The following is a 23,432-nucleotide window of genomic DNA, read 5'->3' as shown; positions in this document are numbered from 1 at the left end:
CGCTTCCACCCACACCTTCTGCTTGCACCTCAGGTGGGAGGTGGCGACGTGAGGCTGGAGGGGAGCCGGGAAGGAGAGAGGGTAGCTCCTCCGAGGCCAAGAAGGAGGAAAAAGGAAAAAATCAAGGAGTTCAGATGCAGCAGCAGGGGGAAAAAGGAGAGCCGAGCTGAGACCAGTAATCGAGGAAGTGACAGCTGCTGATCAGCTGGAGCTGCGCACGCATCTTCATTTCTGCCATTGGACACTGCGTTCCACCCCATCCTGCCTGCTGCCCACCCCTGTGTGTACCGGCCACCTCGTCATCTAGCCAGTGGGCATGGACACATCAGAAACTGGAAGATCACCTTCCTAGGGCACGCATGTGCACCAGGCAGCTACTCTTCCAGTTTCTGGTGCTCTTGCATGCATGAAGACCAGTTGGCTGGCACACCAGAACCCAGAACAGCAACAAGTGACAGCCCACGTGCCCAGAGAAATGGTTCTGCATGCATGGAAAGATGGCTCTTCATGCCTCTTCTGGCATGCATGCCATAGGCCAGGGTTTCCCAACCTTGGCAGCTTGAAGATATCTGGACTTCAAATTCCAGAATTCCCCAGCCAGCATTCGCTGGCTGGGGAATTCTGGGAGTTGAAGTCCAAATATCTTCAAGTTCCCACGGTTGGGAAACACTGCCATAGGCTCACCATCACTGTTCTATGTTAACTGTATTGAAGAAACCTGCTTGGAAACCACTCAAGAAACGATTTAAATTTTCTGTTCCATGCTGCAATAATTATATTAGGTTATATATCCCATGAACATTGTTTAACGTGTGGCATCAATGTGAGCAGCCAATGATAAACCTCTAGAGTTACTGAAATAAAATCAGAAGGTGGGGTTATGGTAGGAGAAAATGGCAAATTCACATGCAATTGGAGTTATGGGCTTAATTGCACGTACCGGCTGCTTTGGGATCTTTAAATCATAAGCTCAGGCCATATTTATTCAAAAGGAACTACAAGATTCCAAATATACCAGAGGTTTTTTTCCCCCCTGCAAGGCATACACAGATCAAAGGATAAATATATTTGCTAAGCCACTTCTCTGTGCTACTTCTGCAAGCTTAGCAGCTGGCAAGGAAAGAAAAAAACTAATTAACATACTAATGATGTGCCCCATTTTAAATTCCAGCCCTGATTATTATGTGATTAAATCTCTGCCCTTGACTTCTGCCTCCTTCTATCAGTGTAAGAATACTATCAAGTCAGGCTTAGCTCAAACGTCTGCTACAGATCTCCGCTGTGCTGAAACTTATGGGTTCATAGTTCTATATATTTTAACTATTTCTTCTTTTCACAAGAATTGATTCATTCTATTACCTAGGTTTTCTTTAAAAAAAATACTTTGGTTATTTTCTATGCAGGCTGGGAAAAGTAACGTTGTGATAAATATAACAATTACTTGCAAACGTTGTGGGTTTTTTTTTAAACAACTATAATAATAATAATAATAATAATAATAATAATAATAATAATAATAATTTATTAGATTTGTATGCCGCCCCTCTCTGAAGACTCGGGGCGGCTCACAACAATAATAAAAAACAATATTATAGCGAAACAAATCTAATATTAAAAAAGAAGCATATAAAACCCTATCATATTTAAAAACCAAACAACATATACATACCAAACATAAAATATAAAGAGCCTGGGGAAAAGGTGTCTCAACTCCCCCATGCCTGGCAGTATAGGTTGGTCTTGAGTAGTTTACGAAAGACAAGGAGGGTGGGAGCAGTTCTAATCTCCGGGGGGAGTTGATTACAGAGGGCCGGGGCTGCCACAGAGAAGGCTCTTCCCCTGGGGCCCGCCAAACGATATTGTTTAGTCGACGGGACCCAGAGAAGGTCAACTCTGTGGGACCTTATCGGTCGCTGGGATTCGTGCGGTAGCAGGCGGTTCCAGAGGTATTCTGGTCCAATGCCATGTAGGGCTTTAAAGGTCATAACCATTCACTAATAAACCCCTGCACATTTTGTTTTTGATCCTCTATGGGAAGATGACAGGGTGTTTTTTTTAAAAAAAAATTACATTAAGCAAAAGTTTTGCAATTTGGCATATACTTCATGAAATAAAATAACCAATCCGTCAGTGGAGTGAGGTCCCATTAAATCCAAATCTAGAGAATTGCAAGTGATGAAGGTAATGTCACAAGAGGATGTCATAACATCATTCAACAAAACCGTCCCCAGTTTGCCTCATCAGTCCTCTTTTTGGAAAGAGCATGCACAGGCATGACTTTGGCAAGACCTCAAAGCAGCTGCATCAAGGATCGGAACACCTCAGCTTCACTTCCAAAAGAATGCTCAACTCATGAATAAAGGCCGCTTGGCAAACCAAGTCAACTCAAGCATAAGAACTCAAGCAGGGGCAAACCAAAGTGCTTTGGAGGGGACCAGGGTCAGTCCTGATTACTGTATTTTTTGGAGTATAAGACTCACCAGAGTATAAGATGCACCTTAATTTGGGGGGAGGAAGACAAAGAAAAAAGGCCTCTGCTCCCAGCAATTTGTCAAACAGCAAACAACACAGATTTAATATAATTTATTTGACTTATATGCCACCCAATCCCATGGGACCCAGTGTATTTATTTTATTTTATTTTATTTTATTTTATTTTATTTTATTTTATTTTATTTTATTTATTTTATTTTATTTTATTTTATTTTATTTTATTTTAATTTATTTTATTTTATTTTATTTTATTTTATTTTATTTTATTTTATTTTATTTTATTTTATTTTATTTTATTTTATTTTTTTGTTTGGATTTCTAGGCCGCCCTTCTCCAGTGGACTCAGAGCGGCTTACATAATAAAATCCATACAAAAATACAATATATTTCTCCCATATTTTTCCATCACTCTGCAGACTGCATTGGTTGCTGATTATTTTCTGGACGCAATTCAAAGTGTTGGTTATGACCTATAAAGCCCTACATGGCATCGGGCCAGAATATCTCCGGGACCGCCTTCTGCCGCACGAATCTCAGCGACCGGTTAGGTCCCACAGAGTTGGCCTTCTCCGGGTCCTGTCAACTAAACAATGTCGTCTGGTGGGACCCAGGGGAAGAGCCTTTTCTGTGGCGGCCCCAACCCTCTGCCGCCAGGCATGGGGGACCTGAGACATCTCCCCCGGGCCTATACAGTTTATGCATGATATGTCTGTGTGTATGTTTTCTTTTTTTTAATAAGGGGTTTTTAATGACTTTTAACTATTAGATTTGCTATATATTGTGTTATTACTGTTGTGAGCCACCCCGAGTCTATGGAGAGGGGCGGCATACAAATCTAATAAATAATAATAATAATAATAATAATAATAGTAATAATAATAATAATAATAATAATAATAATAATAATAATAATAATAATAATATTGTGCCTGCGTGAGTACCAACACCCATAATTCAATGCCTGGGGAGGGTTACAGTTCCTGCAACCGTTCTTTTAGTCTCCAGTCCCCTAATCAGAGATGGCTTCCTCCCAGTTTGAACCAATTCACTTTTTTGAATTTATTTTTTCTCTGAGCATGCATAGAAACCAGGTTTCCAGCACTGTTCATCCAGTTGCCATCTTATTTTTGGCTTTTTTAAAAATGTAAATTGATTTTTTTATTTTTTTGGAATTGCGCACATCCACGTGGGGCAGGAGGAAGCAAACTGGCAGCGAGGTAGTTAGAACCCAACCCTTCCCCTAATCACATAACGAATGCCATGTGTGGATTGTTGCTGGAATGGGTATGATTGATTTTAATTAAATTGGGGTTTTTAGATTAGCTTATTTAGTTTAATTAATTGGATTTAAGTATTGTATATCATTGTTTCTTTTATATGTTGTAAGCCGCCCCGAGTCCTTGGAGAGGAGCGGCATATAAATCAAATCAATGAATCAATGAATCAATAAACAAACAAACAAACAAACAAATAAATAAGTCAGTCAGTCAGTCAGTCAATTATCCTGGTTGCTCACCACTACACTTTTTCTAGAGTCTCAAAATCTTTTTTTAGTGTGGTGACCAAAACTGGATGTAGTACCCTAGGTGTGGTCTAACTAAAGCTTTATAGAATGGTATTAGTACCTCATTTGATCTAGATTGTATCCCTCGGTTAATGCAATTTAGGATTGCATTGGCTTTTTTGACTGCCACTGCACACTGCTGGCTCATATTTAAGACTCCAAGATCCCTCTCACAGTCACTGCTATTAAGCCTGGTTTCACCCAATTTATTATTTTTTTAATAAAATAATCTTTAATCAGTATATACATATTAAAAGAAAAGAAAAAAAATATATGTGAACCATCCTAATTTATAATTTAGAAAGCACTATATAAACTACAGATTATTACATATTAACAGAGTTGGAAGGGAACTTGTAGGTCATCTAGTCCAATCCAGAAACGGCAGTCCAATCTCTTCTTGAAAGTCTCAAGTGATGGAGCTCCTACAACCTTTGGTATTTCTTTATTTTTCTCTACATTGAATTTCATTTTGTTAGGTAGGCCCCAGTGTTCACATGTAAATACTAACTTTCAGAAATCTTTTAGCAGACACCTAGAAGCTATCACATTTACAGAAGATATAGCGGCACCCTAAAAATAAAAACTAACAAAATCTTTTACTAAATCTTTAAAAGTCCTTAATAAAGGGAGGGCAAAGTATTCCAAGAAAGATTTCCATTGAAAGGATTTTAAAAAAATAAATAAAACTCAGCTATGTTAAAATGACATTGGCATATGGTAAAAAGTGTCAGTGTTTACAATCCCGGGGCATGTTTTCACTAAATTTATTATTATACATTTCATATAATTAGTTCAAAAACAAATTACTGTAGCCTAAAGAAAGATGTGCTGTAGATGAGAGCAAAAGTGAAAAGGGAGGTGGGAGTAGGGAAGGAAATCACATACTTTAATTATTTATATTGCTCCATTGAACTTTATAATACTTTATTATAGTATATATTATAGCCTTCTCTGTGGCGGCCCCAGCCCTCTGAAATCAACTCCCCCCGGAGATTAGAACTCCTTGTCTTTCGCAAATTACTTAAGACCCACCTATAACGCCGGGTATAGACACCTCCCCCAGGGTTTTTTTATTTTATGTTTGGTATGTGTGTGTTGTATCGTTTTGAATGATGGGGTTTTATATGTTTTTTTAATATTAGATTTGTTCCATGGTAATATTGTTTTTATTATTGTTGTGAGCCACCCCGAGTCTTCGAAGAGGGGCATCATACAAATCTAATAAATTATTATTATTATTATTATTATTATTATTATTATTATCATCATCATCATCATCATCATTATTATTATTATTATTATTATACAAGGCAACACATTTTTTTTTAAGAAGGGATGTTGGTCTTACCTGATATGCCTCTTCTCGTAGGGTGGAGCTAACATAAAGAATGGGATGACACCATCCCTTCAGCCAATGAGGACTGAGTCTGACAAATTGAATTCTTCGTCCTCTTTCCTCATTCCCCCTCTTTGATGAAGGACAATGATCAGACTCGGTGTATAACTTCCAGAGTCAAAAACAAATAAGAAGATAAAAAATTGATGTGCCGAAGGCCAGACTAGACTAACTTTGGGCAGGATTGAAGATTAGCTCCACCCTACAAGAAGAGACATATCAGGTAGACCAATGCCCCTTCTCCATAGTGGGAGGAGCTAACCTCCAAGAATGGGACATAGCAAAGCAGTCCATCCATTGGGAGAGCTAAGTCTGACTGGCTTCCCCAGACTGTGGCACCATGCATTGGAAAACCCTGAGACCAAACGTCACCTCCGCCAACACAAAAATGTCTATTTTGTAATGGCAGATAAAGGGAATTGGTGAGGCCCAAGTGTCCGCCTGACAGACCTCCTCGATGGACACTTGAGTGGACCACACTGCTATCATTGAAGCACTATGTGTTAGAAACATAGAAACATAGAAGTCTGACGGCAGAAAAAGACCTCATGGTCCATCTAGTCTGCCCTTATACTATTTTCTGTATTTTATCTTAGGATGGATATATGTGTTGAGTGTGTAGTCACCCTGGTAGGTCATGGAAAGGACTGCAGGTCATAAGTCTTTGCTATTACGCTTTGTATCTAAAACAAAGAAAGCCACTCCCATTCGCCTGGTGCACCAGTTGCGGCCCTATTTGGACCGGGAGTCACTGCTCACAGTCACTCACGCCCTCATCACCTCGAGGTTTGACTACTGTAATGCTCTCTACATGGGGCTACCTTTGAAAAGTGTTCGGAAACTTCAGATCGTGCAGAATGCAGCTGCGAGAGCAGTCATGGACTTCCCCAAATATGCCCATGTTACACCAACACTCCGCAGTCTGCATTGGTTGCCGATCAGTTTCCGGTCACAATTCAAAGTGTTGGTTATGACCTATAAAGCCCTTCATGGCACCGGACCAGATTATCTCAGGGACCGCCTTCTGCTGCACGAATCCCAGCAACCAGTTAGGTCCCACAGAGTGGGCCTTCTCCAGGTCCTGTCAAGTAAACAATGTCGTTTGGCGGGACCCAGGGGAAGAGCCTTCTCTGTGGTGGCCCCGGCTCTTTGGAACCAACTCCCCCCAGAGATTAGAATTGCCCCCACCCTCCTCGCCTTTCGTAAACTTCTTAAAACCCACCTCTGCCGTCAGGCATGGGGGAACTGAGATATTATTTCCCCCTAGGCCTTTAAAATTTATGCATGGTATGTCTGTATGTATGTTTGGTTTTTATAATAAGGGGTTTTTTTTCAGTTATTTTAGTATTGGATTGGATTGTTGCATGCTGTTTTTATCATTGTTGTTAGCTGCCCCGAGTCTACGGAGAGGGGCGGCATACAAATCCAATAAATAAAATAAATAAATAAATATCCAAAGCAAGCAACAACAAAAAGCATCATTCATGAATGACAGGGACAGAAGCTGACAGCCCTCAATAGGTGGTATACATCAAAGCTCCTGGCAGAATTGCCCATCCGAGATCTTTGTTTAAAACATCATATAAATTACATTATTGCTTGTCAAATGAAGCATAAGACTGGATGTCACCCTGCATAAAAACGGCAGGCCTCTGTCATCCCAACAGCCGGCCAATTGCTTTACTCACCAAATACAAACTCCTCTTGCTCCATTTCTTCCTTCGTTTTTTTGTAACGTTCTTTCTCTCTCTCTAGCTTTTGGATATTTTTGGCATTCAGAGTTGACCATTCATCGAGCAGCCCTTTCAGGTGGTCTCTTTCAGCTGTTAGTGATTGAATTTCTTCTGCAAGATCTTTAGCAGTACAGAAATTACCTCCTGTGAAGTCAACAGATGAGATTAGAAAGAGTTAAAGACAGGGAAGAAACCAAACCTTGACTTTTTTAAATAGCCCGAAACAAAAACTAAAAAGATAACCATTTGTATAGCACAGGGGTCCCCAAACTTAGCAACTTTAAAACTTGTGGACTTCAACTCCCAAAACTCCCAGTCACGATAGCTGGCTGGAGAATTCTGGGAGTTGAAGTCCACAAGTCTTAAAGTTACAAGTGTGAATAATCAAGATTCTATGATGTTTGGCAAAAGGTATATATATGGTGGGATACAAAGAAAAAGAGATAACTTGACTGTTATATTACTTTAAACATACTAGCATTTAGTAGTTATATTGTAGATGATGATTATTCACAATATAAATGTAAACTCCTTTTTTCTTCTCCTTTTTTTTCTTTTTTCCTTCTTTTTTTCTTTTCTTTTAGTTCAGTTTAAGCTAGAATTTTAATTTTTTTATATATGTTCTTAAATACTTTAGATGTGTTTCTAACTATCACTTTATAATTGATATTTTTAAGTATTTTATAGACCTGTTAAACAACAACAAGATCTTTTCTTTTCAATTTTTTTTTCATTTAAATATAAAGATGACTTCTACTTTGAGTGGAGCGACTGTAGCTCCACTAAGTGTTGCATGTTATGTATGTCATGTTTGTCTATGCAATTTAATGAAAATATTTTTTTAAAAAAAATAAAGTTACAAGTGTGAAGACCTCTAGTATAGCACATACAAGCTGAGCACTGAGCATATATTCAATGTATTCATTCTTATTTTTATTTTCTCAAAGTCATTGACAATCAATTAAAATATAAATATAAACAGTTGTTATTAGGGTTGGTTGCACAATCAGCTAGATTTTTAACGTATTTGGGCATTTTTATTTACCTAGCAAGTCCTTCCCAAGGGTCTGGGATCAACAAATATTCTTGTTTGGATTCTTTAAGCCAATATTCTTAAAGACCCGTTCAACTGCAATGCATCGTTATTTGATTCAAATACATTATAAAAGCATATACAGTGATCCCCCGATTATCGCGAAGGTTCCGTTCCAAGACCCCTCGCGATAATCGATATTTCGGGATGTAGTGGTGCGGAAGTAAAAACACCATCTGCGCATGCGCACCCCTTTTTCCATGGCCGCACATGCGCAGATGGTGGAGTTTGCGTGTGGGCGGCGGGGAAGACCCGAGGAAGACCCAGGGAAGGTTCCTTCGGCCGCCCAACAGCTGATCTGCTCCGCAGCGCGGCAGCAGTGAGGAGCCGAAGATGGGGTTTCCCCGTTGCCCAGGCAACGGGGAAACCCCATCTTCGGCTCCTCGCTGCTGCCACACTGCAGAGCAGATCAGCTGTTGGGCGGGCGAAGGAACCTTCCCTGGGTCTTCCCGCTGCCCAGGCAAAGGGGAAACCCCAAGATCACTTGCCGCTTGCCGCTTGCCCATCACCCGCTCGCCCGGCCGCTCGCTTGCCGCTTGCCCGTTCGCCCGCCCGCCCGGCTGCTCGCTTGCCGCTCGAGAGCAAGAGGGGGAGAGATAGAGAAAGAGAGAGAAGGAAAGAAAGAGATGAGAGAGGGAGGAAGAGAGTGTGAGAGAGGAAGAAGCAAGATAGAGAAAGAGAGAGAGAAAGAAAGATGAGAAAGGAAGGGAGTGACGTCATCGGGTGGAAAAATCGCAATATAGCCTTTCGCAATGATCGGGATCGCGAAACTCGGGGGATCACTGTACATGTTGACTTACAAAATTGGGGAAATTCAGAATACAACCTCTTCATATGAGGAAGGATTATGCCATGTTAAGAAAATCCAAATTGAGATCTAAATCATATTGTGGGTCACTCCCTCCATTTACCTTTCTCTGTCCTTTCTCTGAAAGGTCAGGCATGAAAGACTGGGTCCACACATGAAAGTTCTAATTAAAATAATTTATTGATAAACAGCCTATGCATAGAAATCTTCTCAGCTAATCGTAAGCACTTGCTTGGAGATAGTGGGGTCAGGTGATACAATTATCCAATTAAAAGATTCCAATATACTCATATTTCATCTCAAAAATGATCAAAGATGCAGATCATATTACTAGATTCAATTTCACAATTCTATATGGAGAATATGCTGATGGACCTCAATGCTTACAGATGTGGTAAAAATAGTGGAATAGGACAAAGGAGACCAGATTTAAGCCTTTATTTGGCCATGGAAATTACTTGAGAGTATTTAAGAAGTCACTCTCAGCTATCTTTAAAGCACTGCTGGGCTCAGAGCACAAGCAGAGTTTGGGTATTTTTCCACCTTTGGTTCCTGGAAGAAACATGGATGCATGTAATTAATTGATTGACTGACTAACTTATTGAGTACCATCAAATTGTTTCTGATTCCTAACAACCACATAGATATACTGCCTCCATGACCATCTGTCTCTAACCTGTAATACAATAACACAATATTTAAAATAATAAATAAATAACCTTAATAATTCAGCAGCACAGTGGCTCACATGGTTAGGACTGGCTTAACAAGCAACAAATCTGCATTTAGAATCCAAGTACCGCCATAGGGCAGGGTGAGAATAGAATAGAATAGAATAATTTAATAATTAATAACAATAATAATAATTCTTTAGATTTGTATGCCACCCCTGTCTGTAGACTTGGAGCGAATAGAATAGAATAGAATAAATTTAATAATTAATAATAAAAATAATAATTTATTATTACTGAGCCGGGGTGGCGGAGCAGGTAGAGTGCTGTACTGCAGGCCACTGAAGCTGGACGTGTAGATCTGAAGGTCAGCGGTTCAAATCTCATCACCGGCTCAAGGTTGACTCAGCCTTCCATCCTTCTGAGGTGGGTAAAATGAGGACCCGGATTATGGGGGCAATATGCTGGCTCTGTTAAAAAGTGCTATTGCTAACATGTTGTAAGCCGCCCTGAGTCTAAGGAGAAGGGCGGCATAAAAATCGAATAAATAAATAAATAAATAAATTAGATTTGTATGCCGCCCCTCTCTGAAGACTCGGAGGGAATAGAATAGAATAGAATAGAATAGAATAGAATTCTTTATTGGCCAAGGGTCATTTTACACACAAGGAATTTGTCTTTGGTGCATATGCTCTCAGTGTATATAAAATAAAAGATACATTTGTCAAGAATCATGAGGTATAACACTTAATGATTGCCATAGGGGTTAAATATGCAATCAGGAAACAATCAATATTAATACAAATGGTAAGGATTCAATTGTAAGCTGCTATCCTTTGCTCCAGCTACTGAAGGGAGCCTCCAGCTGGGCATCCCTGGAGCAGCAGTGACGACACCAGCTGATACTTTCAACTTGGAAGCACCTCGATGTTTCCGACATGAATCTGATCTGATCTTAATAAATCAATGCGTAATTTTATTTTTAACAATGATTTAATAATAAATAATCCATTCGCTGAAATAACAGTAATTGCAACACAATAAATCTTAGCTGCCATAGTATCTTATCAGGGATGCCAGATATTGCACCGCAATAATATTTGGACAGCCATGGCACAACCCTTCTAAGCTGGACTTAATTTCCTTAACCAAGAAAATCTGTTGCCATCTACTGCTGCATTCATTCCTTCATTATTTCAAAATCAAAATTCTGTAATTAGAAGTCGCTCTATTTTGTTTTGAAAGGTCAGGGAGAAGATACTCTCCTCGTTATTAAAGTTTTATGCTTACTGAATGATTATTAATTCCCAGAAGGAAACTTAATATCAAGACTTGAAGCGCTGATGAAATACACCCCATATCCCAGTTAATAATTTATAAGCATTTCTGCCTCTAATATATGCTCTGGAGACAAATCTGCCCTTGTTTGCTTTTCTTATTATTTTATTTTATGGCAGCAAGAAATGTGACTTTAATTCTGAGGTGAAATATCAAAAACTCATCCAGAAATTATCATGTCACTCTCTTAAAACGCCAGCAGTGAACTCCTGACCTCAATCACAGTAACAAAAATTGGCCCTTTTTAAAAACCACGAGGACTCTTTTTCTAAACATATCTGCATAAATCTGCCCCAGTGATAGAAAACACCAAATGATAAGGAATTCTAATCTTATTTGTTTAAAAGACTAAGTAAACATTCTTCTGGGAAATAGTTAATATAATTAATACAATTCTTTTATTTTTCTTGACAGATTTATACTTCATTGAAACCACACATTGTGATGTTTCATTGCTTGACTTTCTGGTTTCATCACCTCCATATACTTGTCAGGTCTTATTAAGAAAAGCATCCAAGCCTTCCCAACACTTGAAATGCAAATGGATCCATGAAAAGCGGAGGGGGAGAGGAACAATTGATGGTGCGCAGAATAGTTTTATTTACTCATTAAGAATCAGATGGTAAGTTTAGCAAATTATGGTTAGTCACACACTCAGCATAATTGGATTTGGTATTTTTATCCACACATTGAATCCTTCCCAAGGATTGGGACAGGAAGATGTTGTTTGATGGTGTTTGTTAGTATGTCTCGGTACAGCTCTGTGTGAAACCTTCGACATACAATCAACAGAGTTGTTGCAGTGGTGTAGATAATGCAGGCTAGCCAGATAAAGACTCAGACTTAGTATTAACAATATTATTATTTACATATGCAACAATATTAACAATAGATTACAAACCCCACACAGCAAAGAATAATACAACTCACAAGCAAAGATATCTCAAAGTAACTCTCCCCAAAGGGAACGATGCTGGCGCCCTCTTATGGCAAACCAGTCCAAGTTCTTAAAGATACAGTCTTTACTTTCATAGACCAACGCTGTTAGTTTACTATATGGTAATCCCAAAGTAGGTTATGTACTATGTACTAACAGTGTTAAAGGTATCAGGATGAAAGATGCTCTTCAATGAAGGCTGCCTTTTGCAATTGGATCAATGGTAATTTTTTTCAGTGCCAAGAGTATTCAAGTCATGTTCTAATTCTTTGGGGGTTATACCCATGACATCTACGTATTACTATTGGTACTGTCTTCACCTCATATTTCCAGATTCTGTTTGCTGGTCTTTGTATTATGTAACTTTCTCCAGTTCTATTCTGCTGTCTCCAAGTACTCCAACATCCATTATTCATACCTTTTTATCTTTCTTATCAACAGCTATTAATATATTATGTGTCAGTTGCCTTCTTGAATTCTAAAGTCTCAGACCTATTAAGAGCCTTCATTTTCTATTGCTTTGTCAGTTTTGTGGTCCTACCACTTCTTGCTTGCAGGCAAATGGTATTTCTTGCTGATATTCCAATGCATTATTGTTGCTACTTTGCCATGCTGTTGTTTGTAGTCAATCCGTGTTCCGGCAGAGAATATTAATACTATTTTTGTTTTCATTTGCCAGAGTCATTGTACCTCTATTTCTACTTAAAGATTTTTATATTTTGTAATTTTCTCTGATTCTTCTTCATCTGTTCTGCTATGTCCAAGTGCTACAAAGTTCACTGTCCAGACTTTTTTTTTGTTTTTCTTAAAAATAATTATTAAGTCTGAGATGTTATTATTATTTCTAAAACCCAACTGAATTAGTTTTTTCTGAAATAATGCTGTTGCATTTTAGTCGAACAGAGAAAATATTGTTTTTTGGAATTTCCACTAGACTTGATATATTAAGAATTAAGTAGCATGGGCCTAACCCCATGCTAGCACGGTGACTGAGTCCCTGGTTTGGGAAGGATGCTCATATCCTTCCTTGTTCTTCTTCTGACTTCTTTGTTCCCAGTAATTCTGAGGACACATATCTCTAAAAGCATATTCTGAGCCTAGCTAGTAGAAAAACCCACAGCTAACAAAGGGAATTTCTAAGATGGAAAATGACTTGGACAATGACTTTCCATCCCATTTCAGTCAGTGTGTCTTTGGGTTAAGATGTGCTAATAATGGATATTCCTATGTCTTTAAACAGATATTATAAAGAGGGGCTAGTTAAGGGTTTTTTTTTTGCATATATGTATTTATTTAATAAATTTATAAGCCACCTCAGTCAGTGAAACCTATCTAAGATTATGTGTAACCAATTAATAAACACATTTTAAAATCAAATGCATACTAAATAAACTGTGAGATTACCAAAACTACATTTAAAATGTAAATGTAAAGGCTACAGGTAAAAGACAGAGAGAAATGAGAGAGAGAGATAAACAGACAAATCTTCTGAAGGTGAATAATACTTCCATTGCAATAGTAGTATTTATTATCTAAAGAAGGAGAAATTGCCAACTCTTTTGTTCCAAAGAGAAGTACAATTTAAATCAGATACATCTTAATCCTTGCATCCTTTATTTTCATTTACCAAAAAATAAAAAAAAGCCCACAGTGACTTAAAGAATTTGTTCCTGACTTCTTTAAGAATTTTAGTTCTGGTGAAGGATTCTCTGTCATGAAACGTTTTGGCATCTTTCTATTCCTCAATAATTACCTGATGCAGCAAGTATTTTCGTTTCAAGAAGAGCTGGAAGTTGAATCTCAATGTGTCTCACTTTTTTCCTTAACGTACTACAGAGCTTCTGACTGGTACATACCTATATGGAGAGAGGCAACCTTGTTATGGATTTCATTCATATAAGGAAACACAAAGGCATCTCGGGTTGTCTTGGTTACAAGGAATGTATCATTTCAATACAACAAGAGGAATAGAAAATAATGTGTAATTTTGCTGCAAATTGTGGATACAGCTTTCTAACATAAACAGCACTTTTATTAGCAATAGGCAAAGCAGAGAAAAATAATCATAAAGAAAGCAGAAGAGCAGATATTATGGGATCATTTTTCAAACAAAAGGCCAAAGCTGGCAAATCACCATAAATGTCTGGACTTTTTGCAAATATCTTGTTCAGTAACCACTGAATAGAATGTGCTGCACTTTGTATCCAAAGTCAAAAAGATGCTTCAGAAAAGCCATTGATATGCTCAAAGAAATACCTGAATTTCAGATGCATAATTTCCTAGAAATTATAGGTAGTTTCTATGTGTAGAAATCACATAGTTACTATGCAAGTCAGAAAGACTTTTCAGAAGGCCCTTTCAGGGACATATCTAATCCTGCTCCTATAGGCATGAATTCAAATCACGCGGCATCCATATTTTTTGAACATCGAAATAAATAAAAGACTTGAATTAGATGAACAGCTTCACCCTATTCTTTCCTTTCACGGCATGATGGAACTACTGGAACAGTGTCTCGTTCCATGATATATTGGGCAAAATTATGACAGCTTATAGTTCTTAAAATAGAGTCCATATTTCTCATTAGTGCAAATCTTTGTTGATCAAGAAGGCAGCTAAATTCAGATGACCCCGAGGAAGTAGTACAAAGTGCTTTTGTAGTTAAAAGTACCGGCAAGTAAGTGGCTCAGTGCTTATCAGCTTGAAATTAAAATGCAGCCACCCAAAATAAGACAAGGAGTAATATCAGAATTACAGACTTGATAGGAAAAAATGGCCTTTCAAAAGAACAAGGTTGTGGCCCTCTCTATCTCAGAATGATGTGTTCCTCACACGAGGCTTGTGACAAAGAAGGTATACTTCCAAACCCTCACTCCTTTCAATTCATGTGCAGGAAGAACCTCAGCAGCCTGTCTCAGATCAAGATGAAACCAGCAAGGAAAGTTCAAGTGCCAAGGAATGTGGGTTTTCACAGGTTAAAACCAGGTATCTTGGATTGGACCTGAAATCTGGCTGACAACCATTGCAATGACCCAAAAACATGTATAATGTACTAGACCTTTCCCATTAGTAGATGTGTGGTTGCATTTTGTTATCAATTGTAACTCACTCAACCGTTTTCAAGGACAGCCCAATGTAAAACAGGTTGCAGTAATTTAAATTCAAGTTCACCAAATTTGATATTCAAAAATAAGAATCTACCAGGCCTTGCTTAAGGGCAGATTGGAGTCTTTCACTAATGTACTGTAACTCACTGATTCATTAGTACTGGGAAAATACAGAGGCCACTGCAACAACATTGCAAAAAAGGCATTAAGAGTTGTTAACCTAATCTTGCATAGCTTTTTCTCTGGTTATTTAGTTATTTATTTAGTTATTTAGTTATTTAGTTATTTAGTTAGTTACTTAGTTACTTAGTTACTTAGTTACTTAGTTACTTAGTTACTTAGTTACTTAGTTACTTAGTTATTTAGTTGACTTATGTGCCACCCAATCTCACAGGACTCAGGACAACTTACAACAATAAATATTGTACTGCTAGCTACAGCATATAAAAACGTTTGCAAGACCAATTCTCCAATACAGCTCATCTGTCTGGAACCCACACTGCATATCGGACATTAATACAATTGAGAGAGTCCAGAGATATTTCACAAGAAGAGTCCTGTACTCCTCTACTCACAACAGAATACCTTATGCCACCAGACATGTTGGCCTTAGACAATTTAAAACTATGCCACCTTCAGTCTGACCTAAGGGTAGCACATAAAATTATTTACTACAATGTCCTACCTGTCAAGAACTGCTTCACCTTCAACCACAATATACAAGCATACAATAGATACAAACTTAAGGGAAACCGTACCGAGCTCAATTGCAGGAAATATGACTTGAGCAACAAAGTGGTCAATGCCTGGAATACACTACCTGACTCTTTGGTTTCTTATTATTTTTTATTATTATTATTTATTAGATTTGTATGCCGCCCCTCTCCGTAGACTCGGGGCGGCTCACAACAATAACAAGAACAATGTAAGAACAAATCTAATAATTTAAAAAACACTAAAAACCCCATTATTAAAAGCAAACATACACACAAACATACCATGTACTGTATAAACTGTATAGGCCCGGGGAGATGTCTCAGTTCCCCCATGCCTGACAGCAGAGATGGGTCTTAAGACCTTTACGAAAGGCAAGGAGGGTGGGGGCAGTTCCCATCTCCGGGTGGAGCTGGTTCCAGAGGGTCGGGGCCACCACAGAGAAGGCTCTTCTCCTGGGTCCTGTCAAACGACATTGTTTAGTCGACAGGACCCGGAGAAGGCCAACTCTGTGGAACCTAACCGGTCGCTGGGATTCGTGCGGCAGAAGGCGGTCCCGGAGGTATTCTGGTCCTTCCCCAAATCCCCAAAACTTTAACCTTAGACTGTCTACCATTGACCTCACCCAATTCCTAAGAGGTCTATAAGGGGCGTGCATAAGAGCACCAACATGCCTACTGACCCTGTCCTAATGTCTTCTTTTATCCACATCCATTTCATGTATTAATAATCATGTTTATACCTACATCTGTTATCTAATACATGCTTGACAAAATTAATAAATAAATAAATAAAAATAAATACTTGCTTCAGCAGCTGTTTCTGTCATAGATACGTTAAGGGACTGCATTTTTTCTTGAAGCCTAGAAATAAAAAAATTAGTGTTAAAATCTGATATCATTTCTCAATCCATCAAACACATATTCAAAAGCATCACCAACTTCAGCTAAACCTATTAAACATAACAAGTACATCTGATTACCCATAACCTTAAAAACTTGTGACCTTATTCACAATGTTCTAATTTTGGTCACTGCAGATCTGGCTACTTTCTAGTAGAGCAAGGGGAACAAGCAGGCCCTCAGACCATGCAGACTGCAAGATCCAGAGTCAGAAGCTGATGAACTAGATACCTGTGTATCAGAGTGGGGTTCCTCCAGGTTCGGACCAGATCCCCCGAACCATTAGAGACCTGCTGGTGATGTAATTTTGGTGTCACAGGTCCGATTCTGTCTGTGCTGGTCTGTGCTCTGAATTTTCAGCAATTTTACGGTGTTTGGATGGCTTCTTCTCATTCTGTGCTTTGAAAAAAGCCCTCCTGCCTGACCCCAGGTTAATAATGACCTTTATTTCTTCACACCGAAGCACAGCTGATCAGCTCCTCAACTGTGTTTCGGACTGAATCCAACTTCTGAGCATACGCGGAAGTGAAATCGCACAAGGGGATGCGCCTGCACGCAAAATGCCGCGATGCAAACTGGTGGCGAATGTAAGTGGAACCCACCCCGGCTGTGCAGCCTTCATATACGTCCATAGCTACAAAGCCCCTCTCCAGTCTGTCCCCAACAAGACACTCTTGACCATGAGTTTCTGCCGCTCCAGGAACCCAATCAGTGGTGATCATGTGAGTGAATAGGCTGGCAGAGTTAAGACTATTTTGTTTCTTGTCATTAACAACAGCAACAAAAAAAATGGAGATGACTTTCGCATTAGTCAGGCTGATCACATTATCAACAGGAAAAGTCTTCTCAGTAATAACAGTTGTGCTTTTTCTGAACAAGTGATATGGCAGCCTTTTGGCTGCAGCTTGTCTACCAAGAAGTTAGCCTTGCAAGATACCATATTTTTTTGACTATAAGATGCACCAGTGTATAAAATCCACCATGATATCAAAGAGGTAAGTAAGAAAAAAAGGTTTGTGTCCTCTCAGCCTCCCCAGCCCTCTACGCGCCCTATTCTTTGCGAAAGTGGGCCTGTTTATCACCCACTCTTTTGTAGAGGATCTGTAAAACCTGCAGAGAGTTCCTGGGGGCTGGGGGGAGGCAAAAATGCCTCCATTTTTGCAAAAAACAGGCAATTTTTTCTCTATTGTTTCACAAAAATGGGGTGGGTAGAGAGTCTGGGAAGCCTGCGGAGATCTCCTAGAGGCTGGGAAAAGCAAAAATGCCCCCATTTTTGCAAAAACCAAGGTGTTTTTGCTTTCCCCCAGCACATAGGAGCTTTCTGCAGGGTTCCCAGACCCTCTACCCACCCCATTTTTGTGAAAAATGGGCCCATTTTTCACCAAAGTGGGACATTGGTACAGGGCTTCAGGAGGCCAAAAATTAGGTATTTGGTGTATAAGACGCACCAACATTTTCACACTCTTTTAAGAGGGGGAAAGGTGCATCTTATACTCCAAAAATACGGTACTTCAAGCAAGAAGCACACTAAGAAATATTAGCTCTAACTTTGCTGTAAGTTTGTACTACCCTTGCAAGTCATTTTCATTTCATTTCATTTTATTGGATTTGTATGCCGCCCCTCTCCGTAGACTCGGGGCGGCTAACAACAGTAATAAAAACAACGTCTCCCCTCTTGCTTCTATAATCCAAGAAGCCAATTTGGTCAAGTGGTTAAGTCACTAGGCTAGAAAATGGGAGACCATGAATTCAAATCCCACCTTAGTCATGAAAACCAATTGGTGACTTTGGGCTGGTCACACTGTCTCAGCCCAACTCACCACACATGGTTGTCGTTGTTGATGTGATGTAGATTCGCCCACGTTTCTGCAACACTCCGCGGCCTGCACTGGCTGCCGATCGGTTTCCGGTCACAATTCAAAGTGTTGGTAATGACCTTTAAAGCCCTACATGGCATTGGGCCAGAATACATCCGGAACCGCCTTCCAGCGCACGAATCCCAGCAGCTGATAAGGTCCCACAGAGTTGGCCTTCTCCGGGTCCCATCGACCAAACAATGTCGTTTGGTAGGCCCCAGGGGAAGAGCCTTCTCTGTGGCTGCCACGGCCCTCTGGAATCAGCTCCCCCCAGAGATTAGAACAGCCCCCACCCTCCTTGTCTTTCGCAAACTTCTTAAGACCCACCTTTGTCGCCAGGCATGGGGGAGTTAAGTTATTCTTTCCCCCTAGGCCATTACAAGTTATGCATGGTATGTTTGTGTGTATGTTTGGTTTTTTATAATAAGGGTTTTTAGTTGTTTTATTAAATTGGATTGTTACATGTTGTTTTACCATTGTTGTTAGCCGCCCCGAGTCTGCAGAGAGGGGCAGCATACAAATCCAATAAATAAATAAATAAAAACAGGAGGAGGAAAATATGCTGTAGATGTGAGTTATTTATAAAAAAAATAAAAGAGAGATACAAAGGAAGAAAAAAACTAGGGAGGGACCCTTCTGAAATATTTGCCATGTGCACATTTGTTCTGTGGGCTCAGCTGCATCTCAGCTGACTATTGTCTACTCTGTGATACTTCCTCCTTCTTCCCAAGGTCAGTCCATTATCATTACAGATAGAAAATCATTTGATAACCTCTCCTGCTCTTTTCAAGCTCTTTAAAGGAAAACGAGAATAAAAAGGTAATAACAACCAAAGCTTTGGCACAGTAAGGGGCAAATCTAGAAAACAGCAATTTTCTGATCTCTGATCACAGGCTAGTATATGATCCTACCCTTCCTAATTTTCCCCTGAACACAGAGCCACTAAAAATTGTATCAACCAACTTCCAAATAATATCATGGAGAAATAACACAGGGTGGAGGAGAGAGGAAAAGAAACCAAAAGTGTAAGAAATATCATACGCCTTTTCCCTTCCATCCACAGTCACCATCAGTGTTGATGACCAGCCTGAGCCCAAGGGAGGGTTCAAATGCACCATCAGTTTCAAGTTTCCTCATGCCCCCAAGAAATCTAAGTGAACCCCCCTTAAAATCCATTGACTCTTATCTACCACCAATTTGCTTAGTCTATTACTGGAAGTAGTTCAGATTTTTGTAGAGAGTTTAACTTGCAATAAGTCTTTGTAGTCATCTGAACTGCCTGGATTTCCTGATTTCTTTGGCACTCGACAGTAAGGCTTTTTTAGAGCTGCTCCCAAATGAAATTGATACTTTTCCATGCACAAGTTCTCTTTAACAAGATTTATTGAGATGAATAGAATGAGGTTATGAAGATTATTATTTATTATTTATTATTATTTATTAGATTTGTATACCACCCCTCTCCGTAGACTCGGGGCGGCTCACAGCAATAATAAAACAATGTACAAGAAATCTAATATTTAAAAGTAACTAAAAAACCCTTATTTAAAAAGCAAGACATACACACAAACATACCATGCATAAACTATATAGGCCTGGGGGAGATGACTCAAATCCCCCATGCCTGACGGCAGAGGTGGGTTTTAAGGAGTTTACGAAAGGGAAGGAGGGTGGGGGCAATCCTAATCTCCGGGAAGAACTGGTTCCAGACGGTCAGGGCCGCCACAGAGAAGGCTCTTCCCCTGGGTCCCGCCAGACAACATTGCTTAGTCGACGGGACCCGGAGAAGGCCAACTCTGTGGGACCTAAGTGGCCGCTGGGATTTGTGCAGCAGAAGGCGGTCCTGGAGATATTTTGGTTCCAGCAACCTCTGCAGACCTGGATGAACTCACAGATTCTGGAATATTATGTCAGTTTCTGTGAAGACCTATGTGTACCGACCAAGAATGGTAACAATAAACCATGGTTCACAGCTAAACTTAAACAGCTATGTCATCCCAAAGAGGAAGCCTACAGAAAAGGTGATAGAATGCTGTGCAATCAGGCCAGAAATATATTAACAAGGGAGAGCAGAGCAGCAAAAAAAAAAGCTACTCTGAAAAGCTAAGGAATTAGTTCTCAACAAATGAACCAGCAAACATGTGGAAAACTCTAAAAAACATCAACGGTTATGGCAAACCTCCTTCCCAAGCTGAAAGGAATCAGCAACTGGCAGATGACCTAAATGTGTTCCACTGCAGATTTGAAAGAAAACTACAGCCACCAATCTCCACAACCTACATCCCAGACATACCAACAACAACCAAACCTCCTACAACTGACCCCATCTCATTGTCTTCACAGCCCCTGGTGATCACAGAAAAGGAAGGGGAAGATCTATTTCACAGACAAAAGCCAGGAAAAGCACCATGCCCAGACAAGATAACTCCTTCTTGGTTAAAAGTCTGTGCTGACCAAATCTTCAAGAAATCCAAATCTTCAAGAAATCACTAGAGATATGCCATGTTCTTTCTTGTTCCACGATTGCAGCAGAAAAAACAATTACTGCCAGCCAGCCTTCCATTGAGGGCCTGTACACAAGTCAAAAAGAGGGCCATGAAAATATTTATTGACCCCTCACTGACATCCTGGACATAAATTGTTTCAATCCCTGCCCTCAAAATGAGTCTACAGAGCTGCCACATCAAGACAACTAGATACAAGAACAGTTTTTTCCCCAAATGCAATCACTCTGCTAAACAATAATTCCCTCACCACTGTCAAACTATTCACTAAGGCTGCATTATTATTGCTATTAGTCTTCTCATTGTTCCTATCACCCATCTCCTGTACAGACTGTAACTTGTTGCTTGTATCTTTACAATTTATATTAATATTGTTTCCTGATTGCTTATCTAGGACAATCATTAAGTGTTGTACCTCATGATTCTTGACAAATGTATCTTTTCTTTTATGTACACTGAGAGCATATGCACCACAGACAAATTCCTTGTGTGTCTACACTTGGCCAATAAAGAATTCTATTTTATCTTCTATCTAAATTATTTTCAATTTAGAATTAATACATTCCTCTTAATATATTAATACATTATGATAGACACTCTTGAGTTTTGTTTTAATCCTTCCAATACTCCAGCAAAGAGGCTTTCTGCATAGTGGTAAAGGGGAAACTTATCATTAGCTATTTGCTGCAATTTGCTTGAAATTTTTATCAATCTGGGAACCAATTCTTCCATGCAGCATACTAAATAAAGCAACTATAAGCTACTGGGAAATGGGAAAAAACTGATGAAGATTGAAAAAAGGACTGGACTTTACTTATCGAGGAACTCCAAAATGAGAATGAAGGCTCTTGGCTCTACCAAAGGCTTGAAATCTTTTGCCAAATGTCATTAAAAGGCATGACCTTCAAAACAGATCTAATCCAACTCCTTTGAAAGAGGACAAATTCAATACTCCGGGGGATTTCTCTGTGCTGAAAGTTACATCAATGAAAAGTATATAGCAAAATTTTATTAAGAGTGAAATGGTTTCTTTGCCCTTCAGCATCATAACAGGGCATCATCAGGGCATCCAATAATTCCTTAGTGCTTGCAGTTTCTACCTGTGAATTTTTATCTATATTTTCTCATGTTTTAACAAGTAAACTATTTAACTATAATATCATTTGGTTTATTTTGTACTTTACTGGTTAAACAACAATTTTAAAAAAAGCTTATTGGATAAATTGTATCTTGTGAATAAGCAGAAATCACTCTGTATTCAATACTGGAATAGTTACTTTTGCTATCAATTAACTCCATATAATTTAAGGAATAGTTTTTTGTTGCTATAGTACCATGATAGCAAAACGGAGAGGGGCGGCATACAAACAAACAAACAAATAAATAAATAAATAAATAAAACTATGGTACATGTGCCACAGGTGGCATACAGAGCCCTCTCTGCGAGTGTGCCAGTCATCGCCCCAGCCCAACTCCATCACGCATGCCACCCACCAGCTAGCTGGTCTTTGGATCTCTGCTGCGCATGCATGGGGGATGAGACACATGCATGGGGGGCACACACATCGCATTTTGGGGGTTGCATGCATGCGTGCAACCCCCCACTTCCCATTTTGGGTCTGGAAGTCCACCTAGAAGCCAAAATAGGTGCCACATGAGGCCCTGTTATGCCTGTTTTAGGCTTGGAAAGCCTCCTACACCAACCTGGAAGCCAAAATGGGGCATGGGGATGTCACACAAGGCCCCACACACCACATTTTGCGCCTGGAAAGCCCGTTGCACTAACCTGAAAGCCAAATGGGGGGCGGGGGGCATGAGCAGGGGCGAGGCACTTACATTTTGGGGGTTTCCACATGCACAAGCATTCGTGCATGCTAGCGCTTTAGCTTTTCGGCACCAAAAAGGTTAGCCATCACTGCTATAGTAAATAAACTCTTTTCAGGTGCTGCTTAGAAGAACGATGAAGACCCAGGTCTTCACCCAGGCTTTGAGCAAGCAACAATTCAATCCCTGGCTTCACTGTGCTTGCCATCTTTTATCTTCATCTTTTACTGATTTTATTGTAATGTCTTTCTTTGCTTTGGAAAGCCACCCAGAGTCATTGTGAGTTGGGCAGCATACAAGTCTAATACATAATTAAATAATGCATTACAATGATGATGAATATCATTTTGACTCTATGAAGAGAAGATAGGATAGGGTAGGGTAGGGTAGGGTAGGGTAGAGTAGAGTAGAGTAGAGTAGAGTAGAGTAGAATAGAAATCTTTATTGGCCAAGTGTGATTGGACACACAAGGAATTTGTCTTTGGTGCA

The 23,432-nt window shown here is 39.5% G+C and overlaps 1 protein-coding gene across 1 annotated transcript in view; it reads right to left on the bottom strand.

Moving 5' to 3' along the window:
• Positions 1-23,432, bottom strand: part of DISC1 (DISC1 scaffold protein) — a 206,358-nt gene that overhangs the window by 120,185 nt on the left and 62,741 nt on the right. Inside the window, exons 7-9 of the mRNA XM_070733963.1 lie at positions 16,666-16,720; positions 13,790-13,892; positions 7,145-7,333 (exon numbers count right to left, since the gene is read on the bottom strand). Of these exons, the coding sequence (XP_070590064.1) occupies positions 7,145-7,333; positions 13,790-13,892; positions 16,666-16,720 (347 nt within the window). The remainder of the gene's footprint in view (positions 1-7,144; positions 7,334-13,789; positions 13,893-16,665; positions 16,721-23,432) is intronic.

The sequence above is a fragment of the Erythrolamprus reginae genome, chromosome 1 (assembly GCF_031021105.1).
Source record: "Erythrolamprus reginae isolate rEryReg1 chromosome 1, rEryReg1.hap1, whole genome shotgun sequence".
Lineage (NCBI taxonomy): Eukaryota > Metazoa > Chordata > Lepidosauria > Squamata > Dipsadidae > Erythrolamprus > Erythrolamprus reginae.
This window is presented reverse-complemented; position numbering and strand designations above follow the sequence as displayed.